Raw genomic sequence first — 25,370 nt, forward strand, 5'->3', positions numbered from 1 at the left:
TTACTTCACTGAGAGCTCAGAAAGAATGTTAAATAGTTTCTGTGAGGACAGTGGGTTGAATCAGATACAACGTAATTATATTTGACTTCAGAACTGTATTTGAATATGCCTGGTATGGAGCTCCTAGCAGCTCCTTGGTAAGAATCTAGACTCTTTCGAATCGGCTCAATAGTCACAGATGCCAAGATTGTACAATGGGTCCTGTCAGCCAGCGTACAATGGGTCATCATTTGCCCATATCGTGCCTGCAGTCAGCCATTTGGTGTGGTTGTTTCATTTCTGTGAAGGGAGGAACTGGATTAAAGCCAAGCAAGCACTGCAGGTGTGAATGACCAAACTCTACCTTTCTTTGTAAATCACCTCCATGTCATTATCCACCCAAACCAGTAAAACTGGACCTTTTTTGCACTGTTTCTGTGTTCTAGTGTGTTAAAGGAATCAATTGAAATATCTTTAGAGTTCAACATTTCACCTGCAGTGTTTGAAAATTGCTCCTGTAAAATGCCCCAGTCCTCAGTGTTTCTTGTGGGGGGGCCAATGACGGCATATAGATCAAAAAAAAAAAAAAAATGAAAAATGATTTGATGTTGTATTGTGGTTTGGCCAACCTGTGAGTGAATGCTGGGGAAGGGCCATTGTGGACAAAGCAGCTTGCTCAAAGTGTGATGTTTCTCTTGTCTTTGTGGTGATTTGGGTGGACTCTACCTGTTGAGGGCTGGCAGTGGATGCTGAAGAGGCTGATGTGTCAGCTGCTGTTAGTCAGTGTCCGTATCTGTCTCTGGACCACCTGCTGTTTGCCATCACTTTAGTGTTGGGGGATAAGATGGTACTTATGGAGTTAATACAGCATATAATACAATATTATGTCTCTCTTTTTTTCTGTATTTTTTGCTGTTTTCTTCAGTGATTTAAGTTTGAGGTGTGTATGATAAATGTTATCTTGTGTGGGTATGACTGTGAGTGGGTGGGCTTCTTCCTACTTAACTGATCAGAGAGATCAGTCTATTTTAAGGTACTTGTTTGAAATAGATATTTTTGAGAAATGGATAGCTAGGAAGTTTAGAATATGAAAGAGCCTGAACAGTTTAATCACTGTTTTATCCTTATAGTGTGTCCTTATACATGTGTGCTTGTTTATGCCCAGTACTTAGCCTTTGCTTTTTTTGCACACAAACTCTGCCACTCAAAATATCTTATCTTCCTTGTTTAGCAACAGTATGAAATGAGCACACTTTGCAAAGTAAGTGTTAATACAACTTAAAAAAAAAAAAAACAATAATGTTATGCCTTTATTTGTTAGCCAAAACTGAAATTAAATAGCTGAAAGCATGTCTGCTGTCCCAGATTATTCATGTCTGGGGCATTGTAATGATAAACGCAATTTAGCATTTATGTAGTGAGGTTTGGAATTGATGCCACCATCTGCTCTAGTGTTGGGGAAAGTGCAGCAAAATCAACTTTTTTTCCATCCCTGAAAGCTAGTCTGGGATCTGTTGTGATACTGTCAGGAGAGCAAGGGTGCAGTAAGCTGTTTACCTTCTGCTTCTAAGGGGCCCCACCAAAATAATGATGGCAATATTGATGCTGTGGATCAGTGGACCTTGAGTTCAGCTGAGCACCCTGTCCAGATATAAACAGTGGCTGGCAGCTCCTAACAGATTGCTGCATGGCGTAGTCTTCTCAGTAGTGTAACGTACCCTCCTGTGAGTTGGAGAAATAAATAGGGAATCACCTAGAAGAGGGTGTTCACATGTTGCATCCAGGTTTCCCTGTTGTGACAGGCTAGCGTTTGTGCGGGTGGTGCTGTGGGAGCTTTTGTGCCCTGCGGCAAGCTATGATGGGCCACCAACCCTGCTACGGGTTATGATGAGTGTTTCTCTCTCACTGGTGCAGAGGGGAGGGGTGATGGGAGAGCATACTCGATGCCTTGAAACGACATGAACCTAAACTGTATGCAGCCTGTGTGAACGCTGTGCTCACCTGACACAACTTCACAGCGCTGTGATTTTTCTTTTTTTTTTTTTTTTTTAAGCACAGCCGTTATTTTAACAGTGTCAGTTCTCCTCACTCTGCATTCAAGTTGGTTCTCTCTCTCTCACACACACACACACACACACACACACACACAGAGCTCCTCCAGCCTCTTGCTCCACTGGCGGTGCCACCTCTCCAGCCTGTCATTTTGGCAGCAGCTCTCGGAGGAGGGAGAGGACTGGGTGGACGGAGGGGGAGAGACTCACTGCGCCTTGGCTCATAGCAGCCTGCGTTGAGTGAGGAGCAGACCACCGGTTCTCCGGTGGGTTCTCTGGCTTCTCTTGCAGGACAGTGTGCTGACATGGTGCAGGGGAGCTTCCCAGGTAAGTCAAGCCCAAACACACACACACAAACACCATTTCCATAGCCACATACACTGATGTGTGAGTACTAATAATGATGAAGTGTGTGTGTGTCTAGGTTTTTGTAGTTTTCATGGTTGAAACTTTTTACAGCAGTTAGCATTGTTTCATTGTTTTACCCAGTGCCTTGTATAGATCTCATTTGGAGAAACTCCCCCTCCCCCCCGGGTGCTGCAGTTATTACACATACATTTTTATCGGTGCTGCTTTTTCACAAGGGGCAGCCTCTGTGGAAGTGCCTGCATTTCAACTACAGCAGTCGTCTTCGTTCTTACCAAGGATTTCATCATCGGAACATAAACTGTAAACACTGAGTGAGCAGGTCATCACCTGTTCGCCTTGTATGCAAGTCTGAGCTGTTTTTATGACTGATAATGGCAATGCAGAGGCAGGGATGCGCTACAGATTTGCCCATGTGTAGTGGCAATACTATGCTGTGTGTTGGGAATTTGAGCATTTGTCCAGGGACAGCGACTCATGAGCTCTGACAGGAGCAGAAATAGGTTCTTACTGCACTGTAGTCAGTACCAAACCTCCGTTCTTCTATAGCTGTTCATCACCCCTATATTTAAATTATTTTCACTCTGTGAGAAGAGTTGAAATGGTTTTAAGATTTAACGGATGTGATGTATTCTGTACTGCAAACACTTTTTGCCTCTGCAACACCATTAACCTGAAAAATGGACAATACGCTTGCACTTTATGGAGAGACAGCACTGTCTCATTACAGGTCAGTTTTGGTCTTGTTGATCGGTGGTGATTTTTGTCTTTACGCTATGTACCTTAATTTTGAGGTTTTTGAGATACAGTTCAAAGTGTGTAGCTCTCCGAGTCTTAAAATCTAATTGCAATAACTATTAGAAGTCACAGATTTTTGCTTGCCATCAAGCAAGCCTGAAGCAGACAAATGCTACTATATTTAAACTTGCTTCATCCTTGGGCTGGTGTTTGTTCTAGACATAGCTTTTTTTCCTTCATGAAAATAGCTGGCATATGTGTATTCTGTAAATTTTGTCAGGTTTTCTTTTCTCTTTCTCATGTGTCCTGTCACACATCCACTGCCAGCTCTGCTGACAGAGCCAAACCAGTTCCTTTTCTTGCCAGGGCCATGTGTGTGCTCTAGATTGCGGGAGCTCTCGATGGTGGGTGGCAGTGGTGAATGTGCTTTGGTGATGGTGTGTGGTCATGTGTGGCGGGCTCATTAACCCACAATAGTTCAAATCCTTTTACTGTGACTGTTCTGATGGACAGTGTCCTGACCACCGTGGTGGAGGGGCATGTCTTTATTGTCTAAACAGTGTTTGCCTTAATTGTTGTGTTAGAATACTACGCACTTGATACTTCACAATTTATTTGTAATAACTGTGCGAGGCTCAAAAAATTCAGAGAAATCATCATCAGGCTAATTATACTAAATTCCATCACCTGTCTGTGAATTTTGAACCTGAAGCTGCTGAAATGTCATGTGTCTCCCCCAGACCAGAAGATGATAATGGCTAGTGGGATGCATGTTAATCCTACAGGAGCCTTACTGCCCACCCAGGTGCAGCACAGCAGTTCAAGTCCTCTATTCTGGTAGCTCCATTGTGGAGTGATGGGACACTTAATTCTGTCAGCTACAGGCAGTTCCATCCTTGAAATCATTCTGCTGTCCCTTCTTGCTATTATTCCTGGAGTTGCTTTTTTCTCCATTTAAACTGGAAAATTATTAAAGCACTTTTCTTAATCACATGCACAGTGTCTTAGTAACTGTCTATGCTTTATTTTTTTATTTTATGAAATAATAGACTGAGGAGTTCACATTGTAATCTGTTTCACATGGTGTCCAACCCTATTTTTTAAAGTCTGCTGATGATTCTTCCTGGCACTCAGCTGTACATTTCTTCTCAAGCTAGGCTGAGTTGTTGCAGATAAGTTTCTGCTTCCTTGCTATATGGCACTCCATTATTTTTTGCTGATACTTTGCTTCTTAATGCAAAACACTTTCCTGGACCCTCAGGAATGCACTTTAAATGGAAAGTTTAAACGTTTTTTTTTTTTTTTTAAACTATGAAAGATGTTTTTAAGTATTGTTCCATTAGAAAAACTAGAAATGTACAACCCTTTACAAAAATATTGAAGTTTGGTGGAGGGAACAGTATGTACTTTTTGGCTCCCCAAAAACAAAAAACATGAGAAGCTTATCAGGTCTGCATTCGGTTTAGTTATTTAATTATATTTAGTGCCCATTAGTGATGCTTGCTTTATTCCTATGAGGAAAACACATATCTTCTATGCAATACGTAGAACATTTTTGCTCCATATTAGTGTTGTAGAGAGGGACCTTCTCTTTTTGTGGGGACATAAAGCATAGAACTGATATTCAGCTACAATACTTCTCTCCATGAGATACACTTTAATTAACAACAGTAATGATCTTATGCAAAATGAGAAATAGACAGTGTTTGTTCATGTTATCTTGCTCATTTCATTTAAAGTCTAAAATCTGTATCTGTTATATGTGCCTGTGGAATGGAGCATATGGGAAATAAATGCAGGTTTAGTATGTTCTTGACATTTCTGAGGATTTTCCTGCTCTCCATCTCTTTACTGTTCATTATCAGCAGCTTCAGTATCATATGCAGACATGGGTTTTAAAAAAAAAAAAAAATCATCCGGTTAATATAGTATCATCCTGAATTTGTTCATATTAAAATGATGCACAGGATCACTTCAAAGCAGTCATTTTAATTATGGTTATAAAGGAGCCTGTCAAAAGTAATCAAAAATGGTAATTTAAGGAATCGCTGCCCTTGGTGTTGACAGGAGTAACTGTAACAATGAACTCTTTATGCGGGTCAGTAATGTCAGGACCCAAAAGTAACATCTCTCTTTCTCTTTGCAGGATATAATGCCTGACTGTTACATGGCTGTGGGGCAATCCTTTTGTCCAGGGACTGTCAATTCTAGTCAATAGGTCAACATGGAACAAAGCAGCATTATGGAGGAATATGATCTTGCCATCTCTGTTGCTAATCATGGAGAGACAACCTTCTTCTTAGCTTGGCTTTTCATTGGTCAAAAGGATAAGGGGTTGTATTTCAGTTTTACTACATGGGTGGTCCTGATTCTTCCATATTAAGTTTTTGTTTCCAAGGTGTGTCTGGTGTTGGCTATCATCACGCCTTTGAGAACTTTCCGATGCTTTGTGGAGGCTTATTGATTTGTTGTCAAACACTTGTCACTGTTTTGCCTTTAAGCTGCTTTTTTTTACTGCTTTATTTTTGTGGCCAACAGAATAGTTTCTACTGAATGTTATTTGGTGATTTTTAGAAATATCTGACATTTCTTTGCCAGCTGATATATTATAATGCTTATGGGTATACGTTCTCTCTTATTATCAATCTGTCACTCATAATGGAATGTGCAGGTGAAGTTCTGCATGACTAGAAATGGGTTGTGGCACCTATTTCTACAGGGCCAGCTGACCCATATCTGTCCAGCCACTTGGCTTACAAAGACCGTCTGAACTGCACTAATTTGGCACCAGGTTATATAGGTCTAGCTGGACCATATCTTGTTTTCTCTGCCTTATGCCCCTCCTCTTTTCACACTGCAAATTGCACTCATCATTTGCCATGCTGCCTCCTTTGTGGCTTCAAGCCACAACATTACACCTGTTTGAAACTCATCAAAACAATTACATTTTCTCAGTTTCTTGTCTAGTGGAAAAACTGTTTTATGACTTAAAATAAATTATAAAGTTCACTTAGTGTGTTTAGAGAGTTATTTGTTGGTGGTGGGTTGTCATTTTTAGTTTTATACAGTCCATATTCTCGATGCGTGGGGGCAGAGAATTTGGGCATATAACGTTTATTTGTGTTCGGTTCTGGTTGATATCTGAGTGACAGTCTCTTTCCGCGTGTGGTTTCCCTCTAAATTTGATGACAGCAGAAGAGCAAATGTTATCCAAAAATTGTTTTTGCTGGCTGTTAATACAGAAGAATTTACACTTCAGGTGGTAAATGCACTGGCTTTCTGTCACTCAGCTGACTGCTGAAGTTGCTTCCTAAGGTCAGTTTGGTTTAAATGAGCTGTTCTACACCATTCTGACAACCTGTCCTTCCTGAAAGTGGCTGTTAATGTGATGGGATATACAGCATGCAGGGTGTAACCTTGTGCATCTACAAAAAACCTACTAAATACTACATTTCACAATATAACATTTCCAGATATTCAACTGATTATTGTGCATTTCATTCATGGTAAACCCTGCCTTATGTTTTATGCTTCTGGGGATTGTTCCAGATTTTCACATCACTGCAATGGACAAGTCAGTTGTTGATAATGGAGGGATTAATACTTATAGCTGAATGTATTTATTAATTTACTATCTCCATATGTAGATATCTGTCTGCCCCTGGTACCTTTAGTTTCCTTTTTTAATCTCTCAAAATCCTCAAATTCACTTATCCCAGATAACTATGCAAGGACACTAGGACCATGTGTTTTGAACATTTGAGTTACAAATTTTTAAAGATACAACCATTCCTCAGTGTATTTCTTTTAAATGGCATTTTCTTCACTTATTTTCAAGGAGTATGTTATGCCACAAATACCACCTGCATTTTTTGCTACCACTGTCAGCAAAATGCGCCCAAACAGAGTAGGAGTTTGGCAGGGATTAAATTAAACTAGATTTTTACAGCAGACTACCTGAGCATGAAGTTTAATAGTAAGTGACCAACAACAAGATGAGTAACACTTCACATTTATAGGCAAAAGTCATTACTGAATGAGAGTTTAAGTAGATATTTTTGATTTTAATAATCTAAAAATTTTGATGTACCTTAAACAATACAAATGTTAAAATTCTTACAGTATATTTACTGTAGATATAGCCAACACTTTTACATAATAAACTGTGCAAATAAATATACATACATCTTATGTATTTTTACCTGTACAGTTAAGACAAACTGAAAGTGACCAGATAATGATGAACATTACACGACTGTGATTAATCTGTGCTATTCTTGTTGCCAGTTTTATTGTGTCCTTGGTGGCAAATGAGACACAATTGATATATAAGGTCAAAAACCTTTATATTTTTCCCTGATACTATCCTTCATTACACTCCTGAGGTACCTCCAGTGTATAAAGAACATGACACTGTTTTGCATGTATAAATCAGAACACAACTCATTGAACATAAGTAAAAGCTTAAAGCAGATTTATATTCCATTATAGCTTTAGCTGTTTTTTTTTTTTTTTTTAACACAGAACCTAACCTGTGAATAGACGTAATATTAATCTTATATTGATTGTTACACAGTGGTTGGACTTGTACAATTCAAAACTTGAACAAAAAGTTATGATCAGAGATTTAGTCCCACTTGTGTTTGTAAGCTGAGAGCCCAAAGTATCATTCCCATAAAAGACATACTCATTAGTCTTTAAAATCACTCTTTACTTTGATGGTAATGTACCCTTGTGGCTAAGCCACTGCTCACTGAAACTGAATCAGTTTGATGGAGTGCTCACCCTTGATTAGATGGACATGTGGAGCATCAGACTACCGTGTATGCATGAAGAGGAAGCAGTGGATGAAGGACCAGGGGTGGCCACATCCATCACTGCTGCAAAGGCTGGCGCCATGCCGGCCCTCATTTGTCTTTGACCATGGCTTCTGTACGCCAGAGGGATCTGGCTGTAATTACTGGCAGCCCCTCCTAATACCAGAGTTATGAGTTCTGTTACCTTGGCCATTAATTTCTAACTCCATATTCTCTATAGCAACATGACATTCCTTCTACAGCATGCTAAGTCTCCACTGCATTAAATGCAACTCCCAACCCCATCCACACTGCTAGTTCGCAAAGTGCTCTCACTGAGGAAGTGAAGTGCTTGTCTGCTGTTCACTCTCAGGAACACCTCAATTGTGGAAAAAATAAAACGGGTAACAAACCTCAAAAAATGGCTAGAAAGCTGCTGCAGAAAGGTCCCAGGATTTTTTTGTCCTTTTGATTTTTGATTTCATAGGGATTCAGGAGGAAGATGGGCTACAATTTCAGTCCTCCAAAGGAACCACTGGGTGACTAGAGTTATATTTATGATAGTTGCCCTCCAGTTTGTGCAGCTGTTGGGAAGATACAGCCTTTCTTTGCCATGAAGCTTGACTGTGTACCAGAGCCATAGTCTGAGCACCATCTTCCTGGAAAATAACATTTTGGATGTAAAATCTATCCCCATTACTTTCTGGCAGTTCCTTGAACAACTGCATTATTGTCATCGCAGGCAAAGTACTACAGAGGACCACATGGGTTCCTGTGTACCTGAACCCAATTGTTCACTTCATTGTTCATTCTCAACCCTGTACTTACTTGCTTTATAGTACTGTGCTTTCAAGGGATTGTATATTTGGTTTCATGTTTAGAAATATTATACATATAACTGGTACATTTTTCTAAAGTGACTTAGTGTTAAGCTGCTTACAGTTATTTTACAGTTATCTCTACAGCTAGGTAATTTTACTGGCGCAATTTAAGGTAAGTAACTTGCTCAAAGGTGCGACAGCTGGGATTTGAACCTGTAACTTTTGGGTCCAAAGGCAGCAGCTGTAATGACTATGCTCCCAACTGCCCCTGTCTATGCTTATGCCCACATTATATAGTCCCAATATATTTTAAGAGGGCTCTCCTAAGTGTCCGTACTTGTATGGAAGAATGTACACTTTGGCATGATGGTCCTCATTGCTACTTTCACTTTGCGGTCATATCCAATATGGCACTTATGACGTTCATAGATGAAGGTATACTAGAAGTATGGATATACGTTTGTCTATAAATATCCCCCCCAATGCTTTCCCATGGTACTCTGGGTGTGAGAACAGTGACTGTTGACAGCTCGAATTTGGAACAACAGTTGACAGTGTAGATTTTCCTTCTGGCTCTAGGATCAAAGCCCAGTGTTAGGCTTTTGCTACTGTCCTCTCTGTCCTCATTGCCTGGCTGTGTGAGCCTCTGTGTAGCACCTGTGTGAAGGAATAAACACAACCGTTTTATTGTGCTCTACTCAAAGAGAATATACTAATGCAATCTCCTTTGCTCCTTTTTCTCCTTTCCCCTTCATTTGCAGATGGAGCCTGATCAAAGTGGTGTTGCCAATCGCCCTGATAGTTTCATTGGCTCACACCTTTTTTTTTTTTTTTAATTTATATTCACAATGACACACCCTTCTAGTTTGGAACAGGGCACAGGTTAAAGGATACACCTTTGTTCCTTTCAGTAATGTTGCAGAATAGGTGGCAAATGAGACAGGGTACCGAAAATTGTTGTCCGTGTTATATATGCAATATGTATGTGTGTAATTGATACCTGTCACCTTTTGTGGGAGATGTTGGCTGTGTTTGATCACTTGCACTTCTACAGCCCCCTTCCTGCACTGTTCTCACAGGTCAGCTCTCTTGTTGTCCAACATTCAAACTCCACTGTGAATTTGCAGGCACACAGACCAGTTCCTGATGATGTGGTTGTCCTTGAATGCTGCTTTTTTTTCCTTTTTCATCATCTTTTGCTCGGAGAGACAGCTATAATCCCTGCTGTCACAAATAAAAAGGCTTGGACCTGCTTTGCAGTCTCAGCTCACTCAACAGATGTCTATGTTGAATGGGGGTAAAGCAAGTGTTGTTTGACACTCAATAGTATTGTTTAAATATTTTTTGTTTTTCATTTGTTGAAAAGCAAATTGTTTTAGGGGTATTTTGCTGTTGAATTTTTAGACAAGTTTCTCACAGGGATTTTGAGCTGTTCTCTTCATAATCTGATATCAGTGATAATTTAAATCCCACTAGCTGTTATTTGAAGAATGCCTTTTGCGATCAACCTTACCGACTCTTCCCCCCCATACCATAATGTGTCCCTTTTCTGAGGGATGGTGTTCCTTAAGGGAATCCATTTTTAAAAATATCTTATGCTGTGGTAATCTTGTTTTGTTTTATTTTAAGTTTGTTGCAATAGTATTTATAAGTTTTATTCTGCACATTCTTACGTCAACATGGTGTTAAGTAGGGTATGTGGTGTCACTGCACATTTGAAGTCAGATACTCTTACCTGAATCTTACCTTTGGATTAAGGAAAAACTGCAACTATTTTTAATAGCTAGACTTTTAAATTAGAATAGGAAGAGGTCACTCTCTCCCTCTTTCTGGGCTTTAGAAAGCTTGCATGTCAGAGGAGTTATATTTGTAAAAATGTGCATGTAAAATGTGGGTGAATAATGATTTGATGTTTCTCCTTAGCCTTGTGTAAGAAGAACTATGAAATACATTTCCTCTGCAGAGCTCCATTTGTATAAATAATCTGGTGTGGAAATCAGTCATTATTTCTGAAAAAACAATACTTTTATCATTACAAAATGGAGAATGACAAATCACTTTAAAATTTTTTTTTTTTTTTAATAGCTGGTTAATAGTGCCTAAACTGTCATACTATGGCCATCTTCCCAGTTCTGAAGAGAATAATTGATCAACCAGCTAATCCTTGCTGTAGTTTTTTTCTAACATTAAGAACTATAGCTGCTAGTAATGAAGGTCTCACAGTAAATTATGGAGTGATGTCCATATATTCCTGTGGGATTTTAGTATCAATGTTGTCGGTGCACATGATTAATTTTCATGGTTTTGTCTTGATAATACCTGTACTTAGTTTCCTTTTTTATTGGTTTTATAAACAGTACAGGGTCACTCCACCACATACAGGTAGACGGTACACCGAGAAATTGCAAATATGTCCACATACATGGAGTGAGGGCTCAGGGTCAGAAGGTATGTTGATCACATGTGGAAGAAATTTAAACACTTCAGTCATCCATATATTTGCAGAGGGAACTTCCAGTGGAGACAGCAGCATTAAAATACATTTTTTTGCCAAATTTGTAGAAGTAGTTAGCTTACATACCATAACCTCAAGAAAGGAGTTTAGGTTGTAATTGAACAAAAGAGTAGTTGGGGAGAAATCTTTGTGCCTTCTCCGTTCAACTTTACCTGCTCCTCAGACCGCCCTAATTAATTTTCTGACTGCCATCTTACACTTACTGGGTCGTCATGGAGCCTTGCAGTTAAGTACACTTACACCAGGTTGAATATTCGTAAACATCTTCAAATTCTGCTCTCTATAAAAATATTGTATAAATGTAATGGTTGTAATATTCTGTTGTAAATGTACTTGCTACACAGCAGTATCTTTCCTCAATATATGAACTGCTTGTGATTAACTGATTAACTTTTTTTACTCCCAACCACACATTTCTATCCTCTGGCACTTGGATCGATGAGTAAATCTGTGTAGATTAGAGATGTAACCTTTTCAGCATGTGAAGGTTGTTAAGGTGGTTTGTGCTCTGCTGAGGTCCATTTCATCCTCTGGTTTTGGGTTGAAGAACTACAGTGAATGTGATCTGACCCTGAGTCCCTAAGCCTTGTGTGGTCTGCGGTCCAGTGCACCTCTTGCAAACATTTACAGCACCTCTGTGAGGTCTACATTGTCGAAGAAGGAAAGGGTGAGGGAGCTGGAAAAAAAATCTGCTGCAGAGTAGTTTGATTTCAGGGATGTATGGAGCTCTTTTATACAAGGCCCGGCAGAATATCCGGCTATAAACACTATATTTTTGAGTCACTGTTTAATTGGCATCAAACATAGCAGCTTTCATACTCTGTAAATAAATGTTTGTTTGTAATGTGAATCGGTGAGTGTATATTTTCGTTTGTATATCTGAAAAGGAAAGCTAGTACCAAAGTTCCACATAGCTGTGTATTCTGCCTGACGAATGCCAGTTAGACACTTAGTTTTGAGTGCTTTTCAGAACTTATGTTTACTTCTTTTCGTAGCATTTGATCATGTGGTCTTCTGAAAACTTTCATCTGGCATCGTAAACTGCCACTGCTTCCCCCACCCATTTATACCTGTGTATGAGCTATGAATTCACTGATGCACTGATTCATTGCTGTTGTGTGCCTCAGTGGGCAGCTATGGATGGAATAAAGAATACACACCTTTTTTTCCCCAGAATGCAGTGTAACAAACTGTGAAACCATAAAAGGGACCGCCCTGATCAGTATTCTATTATCTGCATGCAAAACAGGGTCTGTTTAATGACAAAGTGCCCCTTTTGGTTCTCAAGGTTTATTCACCCTAACCAGTCACTTTTTATTAATCAACGGTGCTAGGAATCCAGGTGACTCATGGCGGTGCAGAGGTGTAAAATGCAGATGCTTTCATTACATTTGCTTTTATACCTGTGTTTCGGTTCACTGTCGCCCATCAGTGCTCTGCCAGTACATCCCTGGAGTAAAGCGGTGATGCAGCCGAGCCTCTGTGTTTACCGCCAGCCCCCTCTGTTCTAGGTTCCCTCAGTATGTGAGCACCCCATTCGCATTCAATTCACTCTCAGAGCCTTAAAGAAAGATTAATTGGGGGAATATTTGTGAGCCTGGAAAATGTTATTTTTTTCTTATGTTGCTTACTATGAATAAGATGCTGGGGAAGTCCTAGGGGTTTTCTCTCTCTCTCTCTCTCTCTCTCTCTCTCTCTCTACATACACCCGTGTGTGAGAGAGAGAGAGGGTGTGTGTGTGAGGCGCACATTGGCAGGCAAAGAAGGGAGGAGGGGAGAATGCGTGCTTGTGTGTGTGCGCGCACTCGGCTCTCGCTGCAGCTGGCAGACGCACGTCGCACTCTCCTCTGCTTGTGACATCTCGCTGTGCCCCCCGCCCCCCAAGCGCCTGCAGCAACATGACTTCTCACCTCCAGCAGAGCTCCTGTGCAACCCAGCAAGGCTGAGGGATCTCCTGGGGGTACGCACACATGCACGAGTTCACGCACAGGCACACAGAGTGTACGCACACCGTGAGCTAACGAAGACAGGGAGGTTGAAGCATGGACTATGTTGCCAGGTTGGTGCTTTGCGCTTTCTCTGCAGCTCAGTCTCTTGGTGAAGGTGCATTTGTGTGTGTATTTGTGTGTAATTGGATTAAAATGATTCTGTTCTCATCACTCTTCCACTAGTGATAGCTACTGTGTGTGTGCAGTTCTGGCTGTGCAGTGTCTGCCCGTCGGTTGTTGCAGACAGCAGGTTCACTTTGTTTCCCCTGTTGCTTGGAGAGATCCAAGGACAGCAGCGACCTGCTGCCAGGGCTTTAACTGACAGAGTGTCTTGGTCACCCAGCATTGCAAAGTGGAGCAGAGTCATTGGTAGGCAGACGGGGGTCATCGAAACCACTCGTCTGTCCTCATTAGCACAGCTTCTCTCTGTTGGATGGTTGAAATCCCTAACAGTTTCGAGTGACTCTCACGCACCTCGTGGGTGGATCCCTGTCTTTAGATCTTAACTGTATTTCCGAATTATTTTGCGCTTCTCCACAGGGTCATGGTCATTAACGTGATTAAAACGGTGAGATTGGTTTGTGTGTAGCCTGGCATGACCAGTCCGTTAAAATAGCAGTAATCGGTTGTGAAAGCTCTGCGTGTGGTCTCAGTGAGTGTGTGCACAACTATATTATTTCTGTCCTGTTTCTGTTATCCTCAATTATGTTTGTGCAAAGTATAGAAAAATGTCAGTATTTTTGTGTTTTTTTTTTTTTTTTTTTTTTTTGCTCTCTGATGTACAAATTCCCAGTATGTTTCCACCAATTTTCCTAACACATTCTCTTAAGAAATGGGGGAAAAAGGGAAAAAAAACAGGTTTTGTTAGTGGGATGAGCTCAGTTTCTCAGGCCCTCAGTAGTCTGCTGAAGATGCTCAAAATGATGACCTTGGTGTTTGCTGTTAAATGGTTAGAAGGTGCCAAAAAGCTGCGTCTCTTAAAATGTTTGTTTTGAGTTTCATTGTTTTCTCACTGCCACTTTTTTTCCAGCTTAAATAAAGTTACTTTTGGTTATCAGAAACATATTGATATACCTTGTAATCCAGTAGGCTCAGAGATCTCTAACATACTGACAGACAGCTTGACGAGAATTTATGAAGTCCAAAAACAATTCTGTTTACTGCACAGACAAGACCTTCTTTTGACTTGTGTGAATGAGACTGGGGGGGGCACGGTGGCACTGCGGGTTTGGCCGCGTCCTGTTCTCTGGTGGGTCTGGGGTGCCTTGTGACGGACCGGCATCCTGTCCTGGATGAGTCCCCTCCAGCCTTGGCCCTGTGTTGCCGGATTAGGCTCCGGTTCACCACAACCCCGCTCGGAACAAGCGGTTTGAGACAGTGTGTGAATGAGACTGTAAGCGTTTGTGCTTGTGGAAATGGTGAGCAAAGAGTCATGGGTGTTATCAGCTGTAATGAGCTGCAATGAGAAAGCAGACATCCATGCAAAATAGGCCACAGTTCACTGCTTCATAGTTCTGTCCTCACTGGCAACCCCAATTTGCTGGATTACGTCTCCATCTGCACTGCAAAGTAAATTTACATTTACTCAGCAGACACTTGCGCTAGCAAAATGCAGACTCCATACAAACTAAGCAGGGGTTGAACCCACGTTCTGTCGCACCACCCAGGCACTGTGAGACATCAGCGCTACTTGCTGTGCCACCCAAATTTGTGCTGTACTATTTACCTCCAAGTGAAGCGATTGGTCTTATGCTTTTGTTGTCTATGTTTGCAATGCAGACGTACTCTGCTGCATTGTGTGCATCTTTTTATATAGATAACCCTCACTGATGCGTCTTCAGTCCACACTAGCAAGTACATTATGCTGTACTTCCATCCTCATGGGCACCTCAGCTGCAAGAGAATCCACTTGTCAGGTTTATCCTGTAGGAGACCATGTAAGAACATTTTCTCCATTTACTGTATCTGTGCATCTCCCTCTTCTTCTTGTCATATTTTTTGAACTAATAAATGATGTATGCATGCTCATGCATTATCATCACCTGCTTTGGAAGTGTGTGTGTGTTGTCTGTGTGTGTCATCCTTTTCACTCTGCTGCTTTTTCGTTCAGTCTCGAACCCCCTGATCACATGGTAAGATTCTCTTGCAGCGGTAAATATAAGATTATGCTAAAATTCAACCTCCTACCCTTGAATCTCCCCCAGCCCCCTCAAATATCACAGTTAGCAAACATACAGGCACTGGTTGGGGAAAAAAAATATTGCCTCTTGACAGGAAAGCTCGTGTAAAGACTGATGACACTAACGGTGTTTTTCTTTTAAATGATTGCTTATTATGTTATTGATCTTATGTTCATCCACCACTTTTAATTGTTTTAATGTTTCATTTGGTTTATCATTTTTCAAGGCTCTCTTTGGCATGTGGTTTTTCTTGTCGTAGTACATCTGAGAGCTGTTAGGCTTAAATGACTATGGACATTGTGGTTTACCGAAAAGGTCTTAATCTTAATCTTACATAAAATATTTTGTGTGTGTATCAGGTACAATGGTTTTGTCATTGGCATGTTTCATTCTCTGCTACTTAGACCAAATCCAAACCAGAAAGTCCCACAGGCACAGTTTACACAGTCCTCCTTCAACACTAACAGCAGCAGGGGTGTCCCAGCTGTAGAGGCAAAGGTTTTCGGATTACATACCTTAGCTGCACCATCAACGCTAATGAGCAAGAGATCATGCTGGCTGCATGCTGATGTTGTCATTTTTCCCCCAGACGGCAGTGTGCAGTTACAGTGCATAGTGTCGGCTAAAAATACGCCGTGAATAAATAACTATTGGGGCATCTGTAGGCGCTCGCAGCATGGGGACCTGTAGCTGCGTGCCAGAACACTAGAGATTCTAGGAGGAAATGCCTGCATTTTGGGGCAATGCACACCATGGAAATGCTGGTTGAGATTCATATTCAGCATCCCTGGCCTGTTTCTGCAGGCATGCTGTTTTGGGGGATGGATTAAGCAGAGGAGAATTAAAGAGCATGCTTGGCTAGGTGAGGGCAATGATGCCAGGCTTTCCAGTGTAGGTCTGCCACAGTTTTGTTCCTGCCAGGCTGCAGCTGGGACAGCATGTATGTGGGAAGCTCTCTGCTTGGAGAATGAACTTCTCCTTCTAAATGTATTCAAGTGACACAGATTGCTGTTAAGCGCATCAGGTCTATGCTTGGTTGTAAGGGAGAGAAAAAGTAAATGCATATCAGTTTTTATTGCTATACATGGTTTTGGGATCTGTTAAACTTTTTAAAGAAAAGTTATTGGACTCTGTGGTTTTCCAAACAGAGATTAGTCCAGTCTTAGACTGAATTACTTTGTCAGTAGATATTGGGAAACTTTTAGTCTTGGACTATGCTTCATCTCTGGAAAACTGGCTTGTTCAAAGTTTACAAGGTTTTTCAGTATTTTACTTCTCTGGCTGGGGGGCATGGTCGCACGGCAGGTTCAGCTGGTGCCCGCTGTATAGCGGGTCTCTGGTTCAAGCCTTTCTTGAGATGTATTGCGCTGGACTGGCATCCCGTCCTGGGTGTGTCCGCTTCCCCCTTTAGCCTTGCGCCCTGTGTTGTTGGGTTAGGCTTCGGCTCGCCGTGATCCCGCTCGGGACAAGCGGATGTTGACGATGGATGGATGGATTTCTCTGACTGAGCTGTTACTTCTATAGGTTCTTGTTTCACCCTATTCAGAACTGCTTTCAATATATTGTTATAAAATTCCCTCTAAGCTTTCCATTGGCAAATATTAACAGATAAAATTACACCATTGCTCAGATATTGTCAGTTCACCTGACAACGAAGGCTTAGCTGTTCAGTTTACCTGTTGTAAATCTGACAGTTTAGAAAAAAAAGGTAGGGCCTCTCTCATTTCTGAGAAACTGCTGTGAAAGGGTGACAGAATCTGTCGTCAGACCTGAGAAGAAAGCTTAACAAAATTGAGTCACTCATGAGCTCAGTACAAAGGTCAAGAAAAAACAACCTGGTAACAAGCTGTTCTTTTCAAAAAATTTAAATTAGATTTAATTTTTTCCCAGAATCGTTGAGGCACTTCAGTATCCATTTCTGTGGAAATACAAGTACAAGAGAGCTTTTGTCACATTACTTCATGATTGCTTAGAAGACGTCTTTGCCACTCTGCAGCATGTACATGTTCCACCTGTGCTATTTCTAGAATGTCCTTCAAGACTGTCCTGACCTGCCCACCAGGGTGCCATCACTTGTATCTTTCACGTGAAACATCCAGTACACCCAGTGTCAGAGGTGAGGTATTAGTGCAGAACATGGCTAGGTTAATACAGGCCAATCTACTGCAGTGCCCTTCAGGCAACCTTGACCATGTTGGAGTCCCACACATCTCTGCTTGTATGATGCCTGGCTGTGGGTTCCAGAGTAGAAACCAATTTACTACCTGAACATTTGCTACCTGGCGCCGTGCTCGTCTCAGATGCTGAAAGATGCTGTAATTAAACAAGCACCAGCCGTCTCTCTCTCCTCCAGCTGAGGCCTTGGAAAAAATGCACTGCTGTCTCTGGTTATCGCTACACCGTAAAGGGAAGGTGGGAGCAGCTGCAGGCTTAAGCTTTTCTGTGCAAGGAAACATTTCTACAATATTTTTATATGCAGAACCTTTAGAGTAATGGAGCTTTTATTGTGTCTATTCTACTAATACATCTCCTTCCTTAAAACATACAGTCTGAGAAGTTGCAGAAATATGAACAATATTTAAGAAAGAAAAAATTAAACACTCCAGTGTTTAACCATTCCCTAGGAAGGAGAAACTGGCAGAGATTTCTTTTAACTGGAAAGAATACTGGCACTTAGGCCAAATTTATTACATAAAATATTCTCCTGCATTATTACTTTGACCCATGCTCTCATTGTCGGGGCAACAGGATAAAGAATTTCCAAAGTTTGTACAATGCCCTTTGTGTCCTTAGTTTTTGTTTTGAGAGCTTTGTGGTCCACTCAGAAATGTGTAACAGGGATGCTGATTGGAATCGGTTTCACTACTTCCCCTGAATGGACAGCGCTAACACTAGGTCCTAACATAGCTTAGCCAGGATCTCCGCTGTCACACAGCCTGTGGAAGCTGCTTTAAGCCTCCAATGATAACATAAACATAGACTGGAGTTTTGGAGAGTCCAAGACTGCATCCATAAGCTAATCTTCGTTTGTTCTTAGATCTTCTCAGGAATCAAGTCAGAATTCAAAAACCATGTTAATGTTGTTTCAAATAGCGGAGGAGGCTTGGAGAAAGCAAGACATTTCCTTGATGGTTGCAGAATGCACCAGTGTTTCCTCGTAGGGAAGTTTCAAGGATATGTGACATAAGCTAACCTTTGCTCATCCAAATGTTGGATTGGGGAGGGGGGGGGGGGGTTCATTTCAGAAATGACTGTTGGAAAACGCAGTGTTTATACACGCGCGCACAATGTCTCCAACCGCTCGTCCCAAGCGGGGTCGCAGCGAACCAGAACCTAACCCGGCAACACATGGTGTAAGGGCGGAGGGGGAGACACCCCGCATGGGAGACCAATCCGCTGCAAGGCACTAAGCAGGACTCAAAACCCAGACCCACCACAGAGCAGGCTCCAGCCAAACCCACTATGCCATCGTGCCCCCACTATGCAATCTTTAATTAAACCTTAATTTGGAAGTTATATACAGAAATATGGTATTTTAAGTTCACACAGTTACCATGAAATGCTGGTGTGACTAAATATCCTTAAGTGGAATTACACTTCTGCAGAACATTTTGTGGAATTAAAGGTATCTGAATGAATTTCATTGGCTTTACTGCATTCACTCCTCCTGTCTCAATGAGGCAAAGAATCAACAGTGTGGGTTCTGACATCCAGTAAGAGTTGCAGCACAAAACTGGGTTATGTTTACATTTACATTTAAATTTACTCATTTAGCAGACGCTTTTCTCCAAAGCGACGTACTTCTCGGCTGAAATACAATTTGTGCATTACATTCAGAGAAAGAGACACGGCTGCAGACATGTGATTCTTAAGTAAACATAGTTTACCTCCCACTTGTTGCACCAATGTTCATCGCTCGAGTAGGCGCATAAAACGCGGGATAGATGAATCCTAATAACCTTCCTACAATTTTTTTTTTTTTTTTTAATAATATGGTACACAAACATTCACATACAATGCCAGAGTAACGGCTGTGTCAAGGCTTATCTGGGGATGATCATAAAGTTACAGTGCATGAACATTTACACCACACATGAGCTGGAGAAATCTTGGGCGAAGTGAGTCCGGAAAAGGTGAGTTTTTAGACCCTTCGTGAATGTAGACAGCGTTTCAGCAGTTCTGGGTGAGAGGGGGTGGTTGTTCCACCACAACGGAGCCAGAACTGAGAACCTCTGTGCTTTACCTTTCATGTGCAGGGCCACCAAGCGAGCAGAAGTACACTAGCGAAGCGGTCTAGTTGGGGTGTAGCGGTTGATCAGTTCTTGTAAATAGCTGGGAGCAGTTCTATTGATGGGTTTGTAGGCAATAACCAGGATCTTGAATTTGATTCGGGAGGCTACAGGAAGCCAGTGTAGAGGAATGAGTAGAGGAAATACATGGGAACACTTTGACAAATCAAACACAATTCATGCAGCAGTATTATGTATTTATGTAATTAATGTTAAACTGGTGAATAAGGAGGAGAATTTCACAACAGCATCCTTAACAGAAAAACTATGGTGCAGTACTAAAGGGTTGGATTCCCACACACTGAACTTTGGAGAGCCCTCAGCCCCCCCACACCTGATGCCCCTTCATAACATTAACTGGCCACCTAGAGGGGTCTGTTCTTCTCTATGACTGGACAGTGATGAATGAAGTTCGTTAAGCAAGTCAATCCACTGGGACGCCATAGACTTAGTCATTCCTACAGCTGATCAGCCCGTTAATGAGGATCACGTCATCCGTTCTGGCAGCAGACCCAGCACTGCTGTGTCTTCTCCACTGCTCTCAGTCCCTGCTCTGCCAGTCAGCACTGCAAAGTAGTGTATGTGTCTATTGCACTGTGTTGCTGTTTTTTTTTTTTGTAGGTTTTGCTTCATGAAAGTAAGAGTGATGCAAGATTTCCCTGTCGCTTTGGCTCTGTTTGTTCCGTCTCCAGATGGCCTTAATTTTTCCCCATACCTTTCAGATTTTCCTGCAGTGTCACTCCCAGCATCTTTTATGTCAGGAATTCCAGCTCCATTTTCCTCTTTATACTCACCATTCCTCTTGTTCTGGCTCCCTGCTCCATTCCATTTCATATTGAAACATTGATCTTTTGTTTGTTGAAGGCTCTGCTGGCTTCAGGGAGGTATATGCAGAGGTGCATGGTTTAATGTATTTTTGTCTCATGTACTATTTGTAGGGATGGAAAGCTAAAGGACATTGGCATCTCACGTTTTTTTTTTTTTTTTTTTAATTAACATGACTTCAGGCATCAACAAATAGAAGATAAATAGTGCAAGGCAAAAGTAGCTGGGAAGATCGCAGTGCTTAATGGCCTTGATCAAGTCATGTATGCCTTATTCTGGCTGCATCAGGCTTTATGTCATGATATGTTTCCTTGATGTTATTTTAATGCTACTCAGTGCTAGGACTTAACATCAGAAATGCAGGTCTGTGAACTTGCTTGTGATCCAAAATGCTGTTCATGGGGAACTGAATTCTTTCCTGCACGTTGTTATAGTACCTGGATGAATGGTTCAGGTTTTAAATTATTTTTAGAGATCATCATAACCAAAGACTCCAATTAAGCAATAAATCCTTCAGGCCAGTATCAACAACAAAAAAAAGAGTTACAGTATTTCTGCACTTTTGTTCATGAGGCATAAAAGAGCAGTTAATGGAGGGCGGTTTTATCGGGCAACAGCAGACCTCGTTCCCACCACTGCGGATTGCTGGCTCCCCTCTCTTTACTCCCCAGGCGTGTTTGCATCTGTCGGCCAAAGGAGGGGGGAACATCTGCAGTCTTTATTCACCGGGAATTTATGTACCTCTTAAGGGTTTTAATTTCCCCCCTAACATTGCGCTGGTATTAATCGGTTCCCTGCAGTAAAAATAAATTGAAAATAAAATCTGTGATAGCAGGGCTCTTGCAAAGGCTAAAGGACTCCCCCCCCCCCCCCCCCCCCACTCTCAGTGCAGTTATTTTCACAGCCAGGCTGCTGGAGTTTTTAATCAAAGTATGCCCGAAAACCCCAGCACCCCATAAAACAACGGATGAGGGCGACGGGCTGCATTAGTCCTGTCCCACCTGTTATGCGATGCAGTAATAGTGATATACATTGTTCGGAGGTCGCTGCCCGTATGTTAATGGCTAAGTGACCACAGACAAGTCGTGACGAAGGTATCGCGTTTTGAGATGTGCTGACACATTTAAATCAACCAATCTTCATTAAATAGGACTTATTACATGATGCAAGCTAATGTAAATGTAGCTGAATCCAGCAAAAGCCCTGCAGTTCACTTCATTTTGAAAACTGAATGTTTTGCTACAACTTGAGTTACAGGCGGTGGCGTGGCGGGTTTGTCTGGGTCCTGCTCTCTGGCTAGTCTGGGGTTTGAGCCCTGCTTGAGGTGCCTTGCGACGGACTGCCGTCCCGTCCTGGGCGTGTCCCCTCCCCCTCGTGCTTTGCGCCCTGTGTTGCCGGGCTAGGCTCCGGTTCGCCGTGACCCCGCTCGAGAGAAGCTGTTTCAGACAGCGTGTGTGATTTTACATTGTTACTTGATGACAACCTCAAGAATGCTTCCAGAAAGTTAATATCTGCAGCTGAACAGTAATGGGGGAAACTGTTAATTTTTGAAGTAAATGACAGCTTTATAAAGCACCGTGTAATCATGGGTTCCGTGACGTTAACCGTAAGGGTCCGTGGAGGCATGAAGGAATCTGGTCCTGACCTGTAAGCACTCCGTTTTGAATACCCTACAGAAGGGGGAGAGGGTAGGGGATCACACCCTATTCATGTGTCAACCCTAGGCCCTGTCTTCCACTCATGAGGAGCTACTACAAATGTCAGCTTCCTTCAACTTTGAGAAACTCCTGTCTCATGCAGAAAGGTCACTGCAGCGGTGCAAATGGAACACCAGGGCTTGTGCTCAGCTGTCCCGTCTTCTCACCCGCTGGGACTTGGCTGGACTGCTGTGCTCTTCAAGCTTCTCATGCACTGCAGGCCTCAGCTCTGGTTCATTTGTCTGCTGACTTTGTGTTTGGTCCCCTCACTGTCACCATTTTCTTGCTGAAAGGTCAACGTATTGGGTTGAGCAAGCAGAACAGTTTCTTGGGCAATTTCACATATTATCTTGAAGGTCAAAATGCAAAAATTTGCTCATTGCAAAATGAGTTCTCTTATTTTGTCATTTGGTGGCCTGGTCTGAACAAAACGGAGCATTGCTTCACTTCTCGGAGTGGTGTGACTCATTTTTCCCTCTAAATCCTTCCATGCCATGTTCATCGTTTTTCCAGGTGAAATTCCACTATGTTGAATGCGTTTAGAGTATGAGTAGTTAGTCCCACTAATCAGTCCTACTAATTTGCAATGTTTTTAGAAATGAAGGAGAAATGAAGTTGACTGGTTGCAGACTATGCACGGACTCACCTACAATTTGGATGTGTTTAGGAATTCCCTGATGGCTCTCTGTTCCCTCTCTCTATCTCTCTCTCCGTGTCCCTCCCTCTCGCTGTCTTTCAATCTGCTCTTGGCCACGTCAGAGCGGATCAGGCAGCGATACGGGGAACTGCCAGGGGAGCTACTACTGGTGGAGCTGGAGAAGGACCGTCAGGGATTGGGCCTCAGCCTGGCTGGCAACCGCGACCGCTCCTGCATGAGTATCTTTGTGGTGGGCATTACAGCTGATGGGCCAGCTGGACGGGACGGTCGTATCCGGGTTGGGGACGAGCTGCTGGAGGTGAGAGGCTGCCCGTAATAGGCTGCTACGCTCAGCACTCTGTCTGCGAGTATTGTTCCCTGAGGAGCACTAACAGGTGTTGTTGTTGTTCTCCCTGTCACTGTTATGTCTAGTTCCTTCAGCAGGGACAACATGTATCACTGTATTTTCCTCGCTAACAGTAATGCTTATGAGTCTCATTCCATCAGTAGTAGTAGCACTTTTGACCGTGCTATCAATAATAGTAACGCGTTCCTTCAGTTACAGTAATGCTCGCGACTGTCGTTCCGTTACTGATATTCTGCCTGGTGAGTAATTCTGCTGCACAGCCAGCGACAGTGACTGGCTGAAGTCTTTTCCTGTCAAGCCAGGATTCATCCAGTGAGGAAATGAAGCATTTACATCAATGTCAACTTGTTTCATTGAGGGTGGAGAACAGGGCTTGTTTAAACCAGGTTGTCTCCTTCTAGATTAATGACGGTCAGGTCTGTCACTGTAGTGTGGGAGGGAAAACGAATTTTCCTCGGTATCTTTCAGAAAGGGTCACCGAGGATGCACTCATCAGGAGGAGCGAACCAGAAAACATTTTTCTTTTTCAATACTTTCATTTGTAAAGCCCCTTCATTTGGATAGTTACATTGGTATGGCTGCATTTTAATGCAAAACTGAAAATGAAAAGCAGCGGAAAGATGGCCGAGAAGCTTCGTGCATCGAGTATTTATTTTACTCCGTGAGATACAAAATATGTGACGGTTTAAAGAAGAATCTACGAGGCCGGGAGCTTTTGTATGCTCCCGTGCATACTCAGTTTCTGTCCTTCCTTATTTCCTTGCTTCTGTTGGTTTCTTTCCTTATGTATCGCGTTTCCATCGGAGCCCCTCTTTTGTTATACAGTTACATTAATTTATTTGTCAGACACTTTTCTCCAAAGCAGCATGCATACCCACTCCATGTCAATATTCTCTCCTTACTGACCCTTTTCTATGTCCTACTGCACGTCCTCCTGTTGCAGCCATGTGTCAGTAACACTGTATTGTCCCCATTATGCTGATTATATAGGACAGCAGTACTTGCATGGCACTCTGTATTGTGAATTTTTCTGCAGGGATTAATATCATGGATTAATCATGTCCTGTCTATCCTACCTCATGGGCAGGTCATACAATAGAAGACAAGGTCTTCAGCCTTTTACTGTTTGCTTGTGTACAGTACACATAACATTATTTAATTTGTTTAAATGCATTTCTCTCTAGTGCAGTTCAAATTGTATTGATCGAACATTTCTTCTTGTGTCTCTTAAAGGTCCTTGAAAGAAGGGCACAAAAATATGTTTATGACCATTTAGTATTATTCATAATTAATTTTGACAATAGCATTTCAGTTATGATGGATGCTGGTGGATTATTATACCTCAGCATGTTTTCAGTATGTCTGTGAATGTTCTACTGTTTCCTGATGTCCTCCAGGGACTCAGCATTGTTAACATATGTCTATGCGTCTGTTTCTAGATCAACAACCAAATTCTGTATGGAAGAAGTCACCAGAATGCATCTGCCATCATAAAGAGCGCCCCTTCAAAGGTCAAACTGGTTCTCATCAGGTAAGTGAAACTATGGCGAAACTGAGGCCATGTCTCATTTTCAGTTAGGTTCATTCCGGAAGACCATCTGTTAATATATCAGAGCTAGTTATTTAGTGGTCAAAGTATAGCTGTTTATAGCAGACTGTATTTTCTGGATTTCATTCAACATAAAAGAGCTAGGACATAATATTTATTTCTTGATGGCACATCTGATTGCATGTTGTTCACCTTGTATAGCTTGCATCAGTGAAACAGCTGGAAGATGCTAATGCGGTATCCCCACATAGCCCAAGAGAGATGACACTTTGTGCTGCTATTTTTTTTTGATCATTAATTAAGTGAGACTCTGTTGCTCTGGGCATGGTACTAGGCTGGGATGCATTCTTTTGTGTTGATTTCTGCATCATATCATACGCTCAGCAGAGGTGTGTATGGGTGGTGAACTCCTAGCTGGTAAACCATGATGAACTTTCTTAGAGTTGTGTATATTGTACTGTTAGGAGTGAAAACTAGCAATTTGATGTTGCAGAATATTGAGGACAGTTTTTTGATATTCAGTTCTCCTGCAAAACATGGTTTGAATTTCCAGTGTATATTTGTCCTTTCCA

At 42.0% G+C, this 25,370-nt stretch overlaps 1 protein-coding gene across 4 annotated transcripts in view; it reads left to right on the forward strand.

Moving 5' to 3' along the window:
* Positions 1-25,370, forward strand: part of patj (PATJ crumbs cell polarity complex component) — an 87,508-nt gene that overhangs the window by 40,048 nt on the left and 22,090 nt on the right. For all 4 annotated transcript variants that reach the window (XM_018726757.2, XM_018726758.2, XM_018726756.2 and 1 more), the window contains exons 30-31: positions 23,005-23,201; positions 24,689-24,780. In XM_018726757.2, the coding sequence (XP_018582273.1) occupies positions 23,005-23,201; positions 24,689-24,780 (289 nt within the window). The remainder of the gene's footprint in view (positions 1-23,004; positions 23,202-24,688; positions 24,781-25,370) is intronic.

Source organism: Scleropages formosus, chromosome 9, assembly GCF_900964775.1.
Source record: "Scleropages formosus chromosome 9, fSclFor1.1, whole genome shotgun sequence".
In the NCBI taxonomy this organism is placed as follows: Eukaryota; Metazoa; Chordata; class Actinopteri; order Osteoglossiformes; family Osteoglossidae; genus Scleropages; species Scleropages formosus.